The sequence below is a fragment of the Caretta caretta genome, chromosome 25 (assembly GCF_965140235.1).
Source record: "Caretta caretta isolate rCarCar2 chromosome 25, rCarCar1.hap1, whole genome shotgun sequence".
NCBI classification, from domain to species: Eukaryota; Metazoa; Chordata; order Testudines; family Cheloniidae; genus Caretta; species Caretta caretta.
The window spans coordinates 16,915,248-16,930,269 of NC_134230.1; the positions used below are offsets into that span (position 1 = coordinate 16,915,248).

The window sequence follows — 15,022 nt, forward strand, 5'->3', positions numbered from 1 at the left end:
TATGCATTGCTCAATGGGCAATACGAACCCTCTATAAATCTATTGCATTTAGAGCAGGGTTCGTTCGGCTACCCGTCTCTCCCCTTCTGCCCTGCACATCTGGCCCTAGGGGCTTGAGGGGCAAACAGGAAGGTCCTTGTTATATTCCCAGTCCAGGCGGGTGTCACTAAAGGACTGGAAGCCTGCTCTCGTGGGCAGGGGGTGGCACCGAGCGGGGTGAGTTCAATTCCCACCTCTACAGTGACTTGTTGCCTGCCCAAGTGCGTCAGTTCCTAGGCCTTGCTTCCTGGCTCCCCTGTAAACGGGGGATAACAAACCTTCCTTCAGCTGCCTGCTCTATTTCGGGCGTTAGCTCTGCAGGGCAGGAATTGTTCCTGGGCAGACGCTGAACTCAGCTGGGGCTAACAACTTACTCCTTGGCTAGAGCCTCTTGCCACTGCTTGTATTGGAGCCTGGGGAACCCCACCTGAGCCCCGGGCCCCTTGTGCCAGCCGCTGCAGAGCCTACAGTGTGAGCGGGGAAGGGGCTTGGCCAAGGTCAGCCAGCAGGGCTGGGCATAGAGCCCACCGGCGCTACACCACACCGCCTGCCTGCTCCTTGTTAGCCGCTGCTGGGCCTTTCGACCCACCCTAAAGCAACCCCCTACCTCTAACCCCCCTCCCCTCTCCCTGCCCAGCTCTTCATGGTGGACAACGGGGCAGACGACTGGAGAATAGCCATGACCTACAAGCGGATCTTTTTCATCAGCCTGGAGCTGATTGTGTGCGCCATCCACCCCATTCCGGGCCAGTATCTCTTCACCTGGACAGCCCGGCTGGCCTTCACTTACACCACCTCGGTGGCCGACGCCGATGTGGACATCATCCTCTCCATCCCCATGTTCCTGCGGCTCTACCTGATCGGGCGCGTCATGCTGCTCCATAGCAAGCTCTTCACCGACGCCTCCTCCCGCAGCATCGGCGCCCTCAACAAGATCAACTTCAACACCCGCTTCATCATGAAGACCCTCATGACCATCTGCCCCGGCACCGTGCTGCTGGTCTTCAGCATCTCCTCCTGGATCATTGCCGCCTGGACGGTCCGCGTGTGCGAGAGGTAAGGGCTCCTCCTCGGGCGGAGGGTGGGGCGGGCTCTGCACAAGGGCCACTGAGATGCATGCCTCCCGTGCAGCTGGAGACACGCCGGGCTCCCTTAAATAGACCAGAGCTAGGGACCCCTGCATATGTGATCCCCCCACCAGGAGAGGGAAAGGGCCCTTTGGTTGGCTGCTGCCGGCTTCAGCCGTATGTAACAAGGGTCACCAGCAGGGAGTGAACCCACAGCCTCTGGATGGGAAAGCAACCTCCTGCCTGAACGAAAGCCCCACTGACTGGTAGGCCGCTGGGCACGGTCTGGTCATTGGAGGCTGACAGCCCCACGCTATTCCGCTCAAGGAGGAACCACAATAACCCACCTCGGTCATCTCAGGTATACCCGTGGGCCACAGCCTCAGCCAGTGAAATCAACGGAGCTGGGATCCTAGAGGCCAAGGCCAGGTTGATGTACACCCGCTGGGCTCTGATCCCATTGATTCCAGCAGAGCTGGGCCGATGGATACCAGCTGGGCATCTGGCCCTTTGCCTCCTCTTTAGCTTGGGCGGATCCCATCAAACAGGGAGCGCGTCCCGAGCTCTGGCATTTAAGGGAGCGAGCGCCGTGTGACTGACACATGCCCCTTCAGCTGCACCCGAGCCTGCGGAGCAGTCGGAAGGGACCCGAACGGTGTGCGCTCTTCGCTCTCCTCTCCTCTCCTGTCTGCCCCTTCTCCTCTGCACCGGGACTGCTCATTAATCTGCTCTTGTTTTCCCTCTCTAATTGCTATGCTGCTCATAGGGACAAACTGTGAGTCTTCCTTCCTAGAAACCAATAGCCCCAATCCTGCACGGGGAGCTGCCTCCTACTTCCGAGCCTTGCGCCTGCCAAGAATTTAAGATTAGCTGCAGCTGGTGGGGTGGGAGGAGGCGGGGGAGGCGGGGGTGGGGATCCAGTTCGTAGCAAAGGGGCCGTGAACCTTGAAAGCAGGCTGGAGCCATTTCACTTGGAACCTCTGCATTTCACTGTGACGGGGGCAGTTGCCTCCGACATTCTGCCCTCCCCCCCCAGTCCATTCCAAGTGTGCCCAGGAATCCAGCGCCACTTCTTCCCTTGACCTTCTCCCTTGGGAAGAGCTCGCCACAGGAGGGTGTTTCCAGGCGTGGATTCCTCATGCTTTGCCGAAGGCTCCCATCCCATCCCTGCGGACCTCAGGCCAGGAGCTGGGCTGCTAACCCTTTAGTGGCAGGAGGCAGCTTTCCTTGGCATGGCCAGGTGCTCTGGAGGGAGGAGACCCCCTCCTCTGCAGGTGGTCTCACCTCGGCATTCATTATTGCAGACCTCCACCGCCAACAGATTGACCCTTCAGTGCATCAGAGTCCCCGGCCTTGGGGTGGGGGGATGTTTCATTGCACGCCCTATAGAGCCGTACCCCTAGCATCAGAACTGCAGCGCCTTCTCAGGGCCAAGATCTGCCTTCTGGCTCAGATGGAGCCAAACTCCAGGCACCAGGGCTCTAAGCGCCGGGGCTGGGCAGCCAGTTCTCATAAGAGCCAGCCACAGGGGAAGCGGACGTACTGCCCATCTCCCCTCCGCGGGGCTAGCCCCTCTCTGTGGCCTGATCTACAGTTAAAACATCGCTCAGGGGTGTGAAAAATGGCATCCCCCTGAGTGCTGGAGCGGCGCTGACCTCGCCCCGGTGTAGATGTGGCTGGGTCAGTGGACGGATGTTTCTGTTGAATTCACTAGCGCCGCCTGGGGAGATGGAGATCCTGCCGCAATGGAAAACCCCTTCTGTCGCTGGAGCGCACCTCTGCGCTAGGGGGTAGCCCTGTGTCCAATGGCCCACACCCCCTTCCGATGCGGGAGTCACTGCAATATATGCAACAGGACCACAGACTCCTGCACCTTCTGCACTCTGGGGACGGGCAGGCACAAACACAGGGCCTTCTCCAGGGAAGCAAATGCCGTTCCGGACCTTCCGAGGCTGGTATTTCCTTTGTTTCTTGGTTGCTGCGTTTGGTTCCAGCCCTGACTGCAAAAATCCAGATGACACCCAGCGTGGAGAATCCATGACTACACAACAATCCTGTTCCTTTCTCTAGTGCCTTCCACCGGGGGAGCTCAACGTGCTTTCCAGACTCCTCAAAAGCTCTCCCTGGGAAATAGGTGGCGCGCATCATCCCCATTGTACAGATTGGGAAACTGAGGCACAGAATGAGGCAGTGACACGCCTGAGACCACACAGGGAGTCAGTGGCAGTGCCAGGAATAGAGCCCAGAAGTTCTTGGTGCCAGTCTGCACCAGTCTCTCCGTTGAGCTGCATTTCACTGCTGTGGCAGATGTGACGAGTTGTCAGAGCTCAGCTGCCAGGATGACATTTTTCTCTGAGAAAAGTGAGAGAACCCTGGGTCAGCACTGAGGCCAGGGACCACACGACCCACAGACTGAACTCACTTCTCGCCCCATGGAGGTGAAGCCAATTACCAGCATGGTGCAGCTTAGGGGAGACCTGCCCTCCAGTCCCCCACGCTGTGCCAGCTTGCCAAGGGACCCCGGCCCTGAAGGATGCCAGTCTGGCCCCTCTCACCAGCCGCTCAGTTGGATTTAAAATGCTTTTTGCAGGATAAAATTAAAAAACAATGAGAGGGCCGGTGCGAGGCGTCAGGGAGACGGCACAGAGACCGCAGGGTAGGGTGGGGTCAGCACGGGCGCTGCCATCAGCCTCTGCAGCTGTGCTCGTGGCGGAGGCAAAATGGCGATTAGTGCCTGGCTATTAGCCTGGTGTCATTTCTCAGTGAGGAACAGCAGCAGTGGGATGTGAGCACCACTTGGGCCTTACGCAAGCACTAGAGAGACTGGAGCTATGTGACCTTTTCCCCGTCGAGCCCCGCTCGGAGGCTGCTCAAGGTCCAGTTCCACCATGTCAGAGCAGTCGTGTCCCGCTCCCCTGCGCACCCCCACCCCGGCCCTGCTTGTCGGCTGCCTCTCTTGTAACGTTGTGTGACGTTACCTTGGGCTGCACCAGGGTGCCAAAGGGAAACGTCACTGCAGCTGAATTTAGTGCATTGCATCTAGGATGCAGTCGGCTTTTCAGTGAGTGAGCAGGGCAGCAGCACGGTCTAGCAGTTAGAGCAGGGGCGTGGGAGCCAGGACTGCTGGATTCTATTTTCAGCTCTGCCCCTGGCTTGCCATGTGACCCTGAGGGCAAGTCACTTCCTCGCTCGCTCTCTGCCTCAGTTTCTCCAATCTGAAAAACAAGGAGGATACAAATATTTACCTCTCCCATGGGAATGTTTTAATATGTGTAAACGTGGAAGGTCCTATCGGGAAAAAAAGACCTTTTAGTAGTAGTCGAGCAAGGACACTGTCCCTTTAAGGCTCCATGCACACTTATGGTGCTATGTAAATAGTCAATTACTCCACCACCCCTTGCTTGGTATCATGCACCAAAATATAATAGAGCATTGATCCTACTGACAGATTCCTAACTTTCCCCTCGCTCACACCAATAGTGACTGAATCTGAAGATCACCAATACCCCCTGCCTAGCTCCTCACGTCCAGGCTAGATATTAGAGTGATGGGCTCCAGAGAAATGTCCAGGAATAATTAGAGCTGAGGAAATAGTGAAAAAAAATTCTTACTCAGATTCCAAAGCAAATTTTGAGCTATGCCCTTTTGGTGTTTGCCTTTCACGAAGGTCTGAGCTCTTTGGCTTTACTAGCACGGATCCCCGTGAAAAGGAACATTAGGGTGGAATAGTAGCCGAATGAATTCCCAATGAGGGGCTCAGTCCACCATTAATCTGTCTCTTGTGCAGTCCCTTACCCTAGGGCAGTGGTTTTCACCCTGTGGTCTGTGGACCCCTGGGGGTCTGCAGACTATGTCTAAGCTTTCCAAAGGGGTCTGCCCCTCCATTCGAAATGTTTTAGGGGGTCTGCCGCAAATGAAAGAAGGTGGAAAATTACTGCCCTAGGGCAAAGGAGGGTGTACAAGGCTCCCAATACAAGGTGGTAACATTCTGCACTGGTGCACAATTCATTGAACAATTAGCTGGAGATCTGTCAATGCGGGAAGTATAGGTCAGTGACACAAGCTGTCCAATCACAGGCCAGAGAAGATACCAGGTGACTTTCTGAAGCATTCTTCCTGATCCACAGATGAATTTACGAACAACGGACACGGGTCGGAATCTCACGCTTTCCCATTGAGTCATAAATGGAAGGGAAGCAAAAAAAAAAAAAGGGTAAAATTTGTTGCATAAATGATGCATTCCAAATCATTCACAAGGTGCCAATTTATTACATGGCGCTCAAGCAATCGTGCTCTGGTTCACAGGCTGTGGCTGTGGTTTCCATACAGCAAAATGAGTCAAGCATAGGTGGTTCCATTTCTTACTATGTGGATGCAGCAATAAAACCTGGAAAAGAATCAAGACAATCAACAGCAGCTGGAAAGGAAACGCTCACTCCTCGTTATTTATAGCATGAATGAGGATTTGGCTAAAATGTCTCCAAAGGCCTTTCTCTCTGCTCAGCTGCTCAGCATTTCTCCATCTTTAGCAGCGCAAGTCAAATGCTCTAAAAGAGTCCCAGGAGCAATCCCTGCAATCAAGAGGGAAATGAGGGCTAGAGAGAAGGCGAAAGGCAGAGATGGAGGAAGACTCTGCATTAGGGCCAGGTTTTCACCTGCTGTGCACGGTGCAGGGGGCCCCTTAGAAACCGACTCAATCACATTCAAACCAAGTCAGTGAGCTGGCACTTCTGGACTCCTTTGTCCTGCAAGAGTGACCTTTGTCTCTGGGTAGAGGCTCAACATGAGGCCTGGGCACAACTTAAGTCCCACTTATGCCAAGGGGTGTAAGTGGGACTTACGTGGTACCTAGGCTTTGGCCAGATCCCCGCCAGGCCTGAATTTTTCCCCATAGCAAACGCTGCCATGTAATGCCCTCTCACCATGGCTGCTTCCTCCTGCAGCTATCTCTAGCGGGAGTCAGCTCAGGAATGATTCTTTTTAAAGAATGTAAGGTCTTACCTTAGCCCCACTCCACCGCCGCCAAGTTAGCCCGCCGGGGAGAGAGGGGATGGGGTGGGGATGGGGGTGAAATTAACAGCTCAGTGCCTTCATTCCAGCTGCTCCTGCACCCGTTCATCGATCCAGGCATCTACAGGAGACCCACCTGTTACCCCAAGATTTTTTTTTACCCATAATGCTTCACCACATCATCTCCTTTCTGCCAACAGATGAGCAGTATTTTTCCCATAGTGCTTTGCTGCTGCAGTTCCCTTCCCCACTGAGGTTCCAAGCCAAACTTTCAAAGGTTCACCCCACCCTTTCTGCAAAACTCCCTTCTGAGTGCGGATGCATGAGACTGGGGGGGCGGCAGGGACTGGGAAGGCCGGGGCATGTCTGACTGTAGGGATCTGAATGGGGCAGGGGGGTCAGTCTGAGGAACGCAGCAATCCTAAATTCCAAGTCTCCTATTGCTTGAATCTAATTTCTGACTGGTCTGGGGCTCTCTCTTTCTCTCTCTCTCTTTCTTTTCCCTTTATTTTTGTTTTGAGTTTTACATTCTCTTCTCTTCTTTCCTTTTTCCCTCCCCTGCATGCCTCTGGAGCCCTGCTGCAGAATTTTGATGAGTCTGGCAAGATCTGCAACACTGCTCAGCGCCGGTTATTTTGGGTTGGGTTTTTACTACCCCTAACCAGCCTCTTTTTCCCTTGGGAGCCCTGTTTTGTTTTGTTTTTCATTTTCTGGGTTCACTTTTTTTCCCCGGTGAAATTTTGCACTCAGGGTTTCGAGGCCGGGCAGACATCTCAAACAGAAGCATTTGGTGTTAACTCATTAGATGCAGGTTTCAAAAGAACACCGCCCTTGGAATTGTGTCTCAGTGCTGAGATACAGTTGGGCGGGAGTGAGGCGGGTCAAGATGGGCAGGAGAGAGCCTTCAGAGCCCTGCTGAGGTGGAGAAAGCCACTCTCGCAGTCCCCAGTGCTATTCCTGGTCACTGGCTCCTCTGCACAAGGCTCAAGTAGCCAAAGATGGGAAGACGTTCATTTCACTAAGGCTGAAATTCAGCCTGGTGCAGAAGCCTGTGTGAGTCCCACGAACCACTTATGTCCCACTTATGCCCTTAAAAACAGGGCTTAAGTCATGTCTAAGTCTAAATGCTGGCTCTCTGCACAGGAGCGAATTTCACCCCACTGTCCATTCCCACCCCCACAGCCTCCCACTCCAATCCCAGCTTTGACAAAGATGATTGCGACCCAAAGACATCAGCCCCAGCAAAAATGACTCGTGGAAGTCAGTTGAGGACTAGTGGGCCAAAAGCAACAGAAATCAGTGGGGGGAGGTTTTCTTGCACCTCCACTGTGGAGCTTTGACCTAGTGGCTCACAAAATGCTTTATATCTAGGTTGTTAGTTCGAACCCAAGCAAATCAGCCGTGGCTTGAAAGTAGCTATCCTCTCAGGGCTGGCTTGGTGGTCTTCGGAAACCAAGTGGGTGTCTCTTAGGTGTTGAAGTGAGAAGCCAAAGTTCAGAATCTTTGTCCAAACTTGAAAGTAGTTTCTGTTTTCTCCGCGTGGCTCTGAAATGTTTGGCTTTGCACTGCCTTTATGCTTCCTGCTGGGCGCAAAGAGCGCAAATCCCACCAGGAATGGCCACTTCTGGTGACGTTTCCCTCCAGAAGCAAGAATCTCAGGAAATTATGTACAAGAGCGTGTTCTCCTGAGATCTCAGATACCCAGATACCATGGTGACAGGCATCCTGATTACAAACTTAGCTAGGTAGATCTACCCAATTCTGTAGCTTCAACTGGTTTGTGTGGATTGGCTGACTCAGTATCTGACCCTTTTGATTGGCTAGAGTTTGAGGACTCCTGGGTTCTATTCCCAGCTTTGCCATCAATTCACTCTTTGATTCGGGCTTCCCCACCTGTGTGCCTCAGTTTCCTCACCTGTAAAACAGGGGATTTTGCACCTGCTGGGACTGTTGTGAGGTGAAATTAATTTCATGTGTTTTGAGATCCTCGGGAAAAGATACAAAAGGCAGAATTATTATTAATTGATCCCTCAAGGTCCTTTGGAGACTTAATTCTCACTGAACTTCACAGAGGGCACAGGTAATATGTGAAGTACTTTCCTTCACCTTCATACCACCTTTCAGATGTTTTGCTCTCCCCCCTCTGCAGATTTCTGTTGTCCCCGGTTCAGACCCATCCGCAAAATGTAACGGCTAAACCGCTAAGAGGTTGTATCAGGTGCGAGTTTCTCCCCCCTCTGCGAATGCTGGAATAGAATGTCCCCTGTGACAGAGGCATGTGGTTGGCCAGCTGTGTCATACATGTGCCTGGCATCTCACTTACATGCCACATCTGTGTTCTGCACACGTGTCAGGTTGATTTCTAACACACCCGGCTTCCCCCTCCCGCCCTCACACCTTGATGGATTGTTCCACTGTGCAATTGCTGTGTAGATCTCCTGTTCCCAACGTGATCCCCCACATGGTCATGAAAGCGGGGGGGTCTGTAAACCGATGCTCTAAGTTGCCATTTATCTTCATCCAATGAGTCAGCCACACCCGGGTGCTGCAGTGCGGGCTGGCCGAGTGAACACAGCTGGTCACTCTCTTTGCGTCAATGTTTGAGCTATAGCGTCTGTCAAGCTCACCAGCAAGGTAAAAGGGCAGGTTCCAGGAGTGGTTTTGGCCTAGCGATGTTAAATTGCAGAGAGACTGTTACCCTACAAACTAAGAGGGGAAAGAGGCCCTTCCCCATCTGCTGTGCTTACGGGGAAAATTCACCCCTATACACAAGGCTAAGGCCTTGATCTTAGCTGAGCAATTCGGAAATTGAGACCAAGGCCCTTTTATACCCGTTTGGGGGTCTAAAGGGGCCTTACAGTGGGCATAAATGTAGTTTAATTTACCACATAGTGTCAGGAAGAATAGAACAGAAAGGGACTGGATACAGTAACACTAGAAAGTACGGCGTGTTGTCAGAGAGCTGTGCCTAATTAGAGACTCAGAGATGTTAAGGTCCGAAGAGACCATTGTGATCATCTAGTCTGACCTCCTGCACATCGCAAGCCACAGAACCTCACCCACCCACTGCTGTAATAAACCCCTGACCTCTGGCTGAGTCACTGACGTCCTCAAATCATGGTTTAAAGACTTCAAGTTACAGAGAATCCACCAGTAATACTGGTTTAAACCTGCAGGTGACCCGTGCCCCATGCTGCAGAGGAAGGCAAAAAACCTCGAGGTCTCTGCCAATCTGACCCAGGGGGGGAATTCCTTCCCAACCCCAAATATGGCAATCAGTTAGACCCCGAGCATGTGGGCAAGACCCGCCAGCCAGACACCTGGGAGAGAATTCTCTGTAGTAACTCAGAGCCCTCCCCAGCTAGTGTCCCATCTCTGACCATTGGAGATATTTGCTGCTAGCAGTCGCTGATTGGCTACATGTCATTGTAGGCCGTCCCATCATCCCATCCCCTCCATAAACTTATCAAGCTCAGTTTTGCGGCCAGTTAGGTTTTTTGCCCCTGCTGCTCCAGAACTTCACTCCTCTCATGGTTAGAAATCTTCATCTAATTTCAAGCCTAAACTTGTTGATGGCCAGTTTAGCTCCATTTGTTCTTGTGTTCACATTGTTGCTTAACTTAAATAACTCCCCTCCCTCCCTGGTATTTATTCCTCGGATGTATTCATTGGTTTGAGTTTTCAAGGGTTTGAAACTGGTTTCAAACTGAGTTTCTGTTTCAAAGTTCTACCCATGCGGCTTTTGAAAGGCTTAATTCTGCCCCAACTTTCCCCCAAACCCGGGCTGTGTTGAGTCATGTTTCAGTTTTCTCAGGGAAGGTTTTGCTCTGCTCACACTGGCTGCTCATTGCCACGGAGCTTTTTAATTACCTGACAACTGTCCAGTTGCATTTTGGGGGGCTTTTGTTTCCTTTTAATGACACTGGGCCAAATTCTGATTTCAGTGACATGCGTGTCAGTGCAGAGCACCCCCAGCTGACATCAGAGAAATTACTCCAGCCTGAGCCCCACAAGCAAATCTTACAAGGAAGCGGTACTGGGCAGCCAGCTATTAATGCAAAACTGCAACTCCAGCAACCTCCAAAGAGACGCTCAAGGCAGCAGAAGACCTTAGCTGCCACCTCTTTGTCTTACATGAGTGCCAATCGTCATGTTTTAAAACTCGAACCCCTGGATGGTTCTGTTTGAAGTTTTGTTTGCATTTCCCATTCCCCTAAAGTCTCGTCAGTAGCCAGAGTGTGTCACATTGAAACCAAATGGCTCTTTTGTGCCATCTAAAGTTTGCAGGGAGATTTTCAGAAAGCATCCATCTTTTAAACAGATCCGATCCCTAGAGTCTAAGGCCAGGTGAGACCATTGTGATCATGTGACCTCGTGTCTAACACAGGCCACGGGTGGCGAGTGCATGTGAATGAACATGTCCACGTGCGTACGCACGCACATGCCCCCTGTCTCTCTGTCACACACACAATGAAGCACACAACCATGCAAGCCTTGAGCAATCAGAGCTTCTAATAACCTGAGTGGGAATTCTGGCTGAGCCAGGACCAGGGGACGGACCCGCATGTGTGAGTGACAGAGAAAGAGAGAGCCCCTGGGAAGGAGTCTTGTGCAGCCGTTTAGTGCAGTAAATGCGGTTGCAGTGGAGAATCAGGCCTCTGAGTGGGTGGCTGGGCGTGCAAACAGGTGCGAGTGCAGTTGTGTGTCACACTCACACCGTGACACCAAGAGAGAATCTGCATTCACAGATATAATTTCTCCACACTATCCTGACCAGTACTGTATACTAGCAGGCAACGCAGAGCTGCTCTGTCTGTGCCCGCTGGGCTCTCTGGGGTCAATCTCTGCTCAGTTAAGGGGGGCGATACCTCGGGGAGATGATTGCAGCTCTCTGACGCTGAGCCACCTGTCCCCAGAACAAGCTGGAGCTGTAGGGGAGCAGCTCTAAACTGACCCCTGTGGAGGATCAGATCAGTTCTTCCATCCCCCCATCCCCTCTCCCGGTATCCCCCTGTGCCAGGGGTTGGGGCATCACTTTCCCCGGCAGATCATTCCCCTGCACCGGAGCATCCTCCACTGGCCTTTGGCAGCCGCTTTCATCCCACTGTGTACTGCTGACATAGCCACTGGGGAGTCCAGCCTGTGGGATCGTCACCCTTCACAGGCCTGCGATTCTCTTGCCCCTCCACAGGAGAGAGGCAGGCAGAGGCAGGCAGTGGGGAGGGGCGATGCCATGTGGTCTCCTTTGCAGAGCTAAGTAGGATGCAGCGTCAGCTGCCCACACCACTGGCAGCTATTTCACACCCTGATCCCATGCAGGTGCCAAGGCCAGGCAGGAAAGCCCTGTATAGCTCCAGGCAACGTCCCCGGCTCGCCTTTCCCATCCCAGGTCCTAGGGGAGGCTTCTTGGCAAAACGCCTCCGTCGCACTGAAAACCCTTCCCCCGGCCTTGACGTGATGTGATGGCTGGAGATGGTTCTCTTTTCAAAAAGACTCCGGGTTTTTTAAGAGATTCCATCTCCCCTCGGCTGAGACCGCTGACATCTGATAGCGCGCGCGGCTCTGAGGCCATGGCAGGGGTGGAACTTGGAACCTCCTTCACAGGTTTGAAGCTGGCCATGCAGGGGCTTCCGATGCAAAGCCCTGATTCACTAGCGCTGCGATGTCCAGCAGCCACCATGTAACTGCGTGGAAAGAGAGGCAAGGCCCAGTGGCCAAGGCACTGGGCTGGGAGCCAGGAGGCCAGTGTTCTGTTGCCAGTTTCGTCTGGACAAGTCAATGAGGGTGAAATTAACCTCTGGGCAGAGGGGCCAACACAGGAGGAATCACCACTAGAAGAGTCCCTGTGCTGACTGTCTGCCCGGGCGTAAATTAAGACTCCCACCCGCTCTGTGCCTCAGTTTCCTTGTCCAACATGGGGCTCGTGGCACACCCCTGTCCCACAGGGTTGGGGAGGACGGATTCATTTGTGTTTGTGAAACACTTTGGCAAAGGCTGTAGGCTGGGCTATGTAAAGGCATCAGGTGCCTGTATCTCATGGCCTGCCCGTGGGATCAGAACCCTTGCTCCGTTGGCTCCCTGGACAGTCGCAGCGATAAGAGCGGAGTGTTCTCGCCCCATTGCCTGCAGAGACAGTAGAGGGAACCTGACGGTGGCGAAGCAGCCCTGCCCAGATCCCAGCAGGTGTGAGCCAGGCAGGAACGTGCACAGTGAGGGAGTGCCAGGGGGTCCCTAATTCAGATCACAGCTTTACCGCTCACCCGTTTTGCAACCTTGATGGACGCACCCCTCCTCAGCTCCACTGGGAAACCCCAGGCAGCCTGGAGTCGGGGGGGCTAGGAGCCAGCCCACTGTGCAGAGCCTAGGCAGTGCAATAACCCTAAGTCTCGTATTCTTATAAACTGTGTTTGTTACGGTCACGCCCAAGGACCAGCCAGGAGGAGGAGCCCCGTTGCGCTAGGCGCTGCATTGACCCAAAGCCCCTGCCCGGAGGGAGCTGCCAGTCCAAATAAGGAGTCGCACTGTTGTCACGGAGCAGAGGTTCTGGCCTGGTGTTTTGCAATCAGACCTTGGCCTGATGCAGAGCCCTGGGACAGCCCCAAGCTGTGGCCCGTGTTGGATGAAGATCTGATGAGTGACTCTGAAATGCTCGTGTTGGGGCGTGCGTTGGCGCTGGTGCCGGGGGAGGGAGGGACCGGATAACCCCTGACCTGTGTTTTATTGCCCCTCGGCAGGTACCACGACAAACAGGAAGTGACCAGCAATTTCCTGGGAGCGATGTGGTTAATTTCAATCACGTTTCTCTCCATTGGCTACGGCGACATGGTGCCGCACACCTATTGCGGGAAGGGAGTGTGCCTGCTCACTGGAATCATGGTAAGCCCAAGGGGGCCTGGGGAAGGCCGTCGGCCAGGGGCATCCTGGCTGCATAGAGAGAGCTGAGTCAAAAACCAGCTCTGCAGACATAGAGGCCTGGGACAAAGTTCCTCCTCTACCTTGGTGGGTCTTGCGCTTATTGGCGGATTTGCTCGCCTTGGAGCTTCACGGCAGCCCTCAGCTTGTCCGTTTTCATGAGCCCACAGTCCAGGTCGACTCCTCCTGTGTCTGACCAGGAGTTGGGAGGTTTGGGGGGAACCCGGGCCCACCCTCTACTCCGGGTTCCAGCCCAGGGCCCTGTGGAATACAGCTGTCGAGTGCCTCCTGGAACAGCTGTGTGACAGCTGCAACTCCCTGGGCTACTTCCCCATGGCCTCCTCCCAACACCTTCTTTATCCTCACCATAGGACCTTCCTCCTGGTGTCTGATAATGCTTAGACCCCTCAGTCCTCCAACAGTCCACGTTCTCACTCTCAGCTCCTAGCACCTCTTGCTCCCAGCTCCTCACACGCGCACCACAAACTGAAGTGAGCTCCTTTTTAAAACCCAGGTGCCCTGATTAGCCTGCCTTAATTGATTCTAGCAACTTCTTGATTGGCTGCAGGTGTTCTAATCAGCCTCTCTGTCTTAATTGTCTCCAGTAGGTTCCTGATTGTTCTGGAACCTTCCCTGTTACCTTACCAGGGAAAAGGGACCTACTTAGCCTGGGGCTAATATATCTGCCTTCTATTACTCTCCTGTAGCCATTTGGCCCGACCCTGTCACAGGCTACATTTCTGCTTTTCTAACCACCCCTGCTTGGAGTTTGAACCTGCAACCTACAGCACGAAAAAGCATATACCTTTATGGCTTGAGCTAAACAAGTGACTCCCTTAGCTGGCAGCTGTAGTAAGCTCTTATCCTCTTAGAAAGACCAGCCACTAGAAAGAGACGAAGGGACATGTTCTCCTAGTGAAGGTGAAATACCCTATTGCTTACTCCCTGCTGCCATGAACAGTGCAGGCTCCCATGGCATGTTCCCGGGGTCCCTGCAAACTTTTTGGGTTTCAGTGTGACTACCTCCCCATGCCCCTATGAAAAACCTAGCTGGGTGCTGGCACCTCTTCTCCTCAGCTCTAGTTCCCTTGCAGGCACACATCTGACCTCCCACTGGTCCTAGCAGCCTCTCTTCTGGTAGCCCGAGTTCTGCTTTCCCTTACCCGCACCCCTTCTTCTTTCGGTCCCAGGGCGCTGGGTGTACGGCCCTGGTTGTCGCTGTGGTAGCCCGGAAGCTGGAACTCACGAAAGCTGAAAAACACGTGCACAATTTTATGATGGACACACAGTTAACAAAGCGGGTAAGAAATCTCTCCCATTCCCCACCCCTGTTCCTTCCCCCACTGCCCCGATCTCTGCAAATCCCAGGCATCACGTTCTGGGGGGGGGGGGGAGTTGTGAAATTCAGCCCTGAGAAACACAGGATTCTGGGATTCCCAGGGTGGGGCTGAAGGGGGTCTTATGTGGCATCTAGGCTTTGTGTTAGCCTCCCTACCCTGGGTGAAGTTCCCCCGGCAAGTTGGCTCAAAACATGATCAATGCCCAATCTACTCAGCCCGTTGACCGCCGTATTTATTCCTGTTTCCTGCAGGTGAAAAACGCTGCTGCCAACGTACTCAGGGAAACGTGGCTCATCTATAAACACACCAAGCTGGTGAAGAAGATTGACCATGCCAAAGTTCGGAAACACCAGCGTAAGTTCCTCCAAGCCATCCATCAGTAAGTCCAACACCTTTACCTGCTTCATATTTGGTACCCTCCAGCGCTTCCAGGCCGTGAGGTTGGGGGAGTGAAGGGGATGGGAGGACACGGACTGGGGCAGGAGTGAAAACGAGCCGATTGACATTCTTAACATTCCAAAGTTTGGATGAAATAGGTTGAAATTTTGAGGGTTTTTTTTTAAATTGTGTTGAGAAAATGAGAGAAAATTTTCTTGCGGTTTCAAATTTTAACATCGAATTTCGTCAAAATTTCAAACTTTGCCCAGAAAAATC

At 53.2% G+C, this 15,022-nt stretch overlaps 1 protein-coding gene across 3 annotated transcripts in view; it reads left to right on the forward strand.

Annotated features, from left to right (window-relative positions):
• The window catches only part of KCNN1 (potassium calcium-activated channel subfamily N member 1), a 72,739-nt gene that overhangs the window by 49,188 nt on the left and 8,529 nt on the right, over window positions 1–15,022 (forward strand). For all 3 annotated transcript variants that reach the window (XM_048830738.2, XM_048830737.2, XM_048830739.2), the window contains 4 exons: window positions 677–1,095; window positions 12,851–12,992; window positions 14,219–14,329; window positions 14,620–14,747. In XM_048830738.2, the coding sequence (XP_048686695.1) occupies window positions 677–1,095; window positions 12,851–12,992; window positions 14,219–14,329; window positions 14,620–14,747 (800 nt within the window). The remainder of the gene's footprint in view (window positions 1–676; window positions 1,096–12,850; window positions 12,993–14,218; window positions 14,330–14,619; window positions 14,748–15,022) is intronic.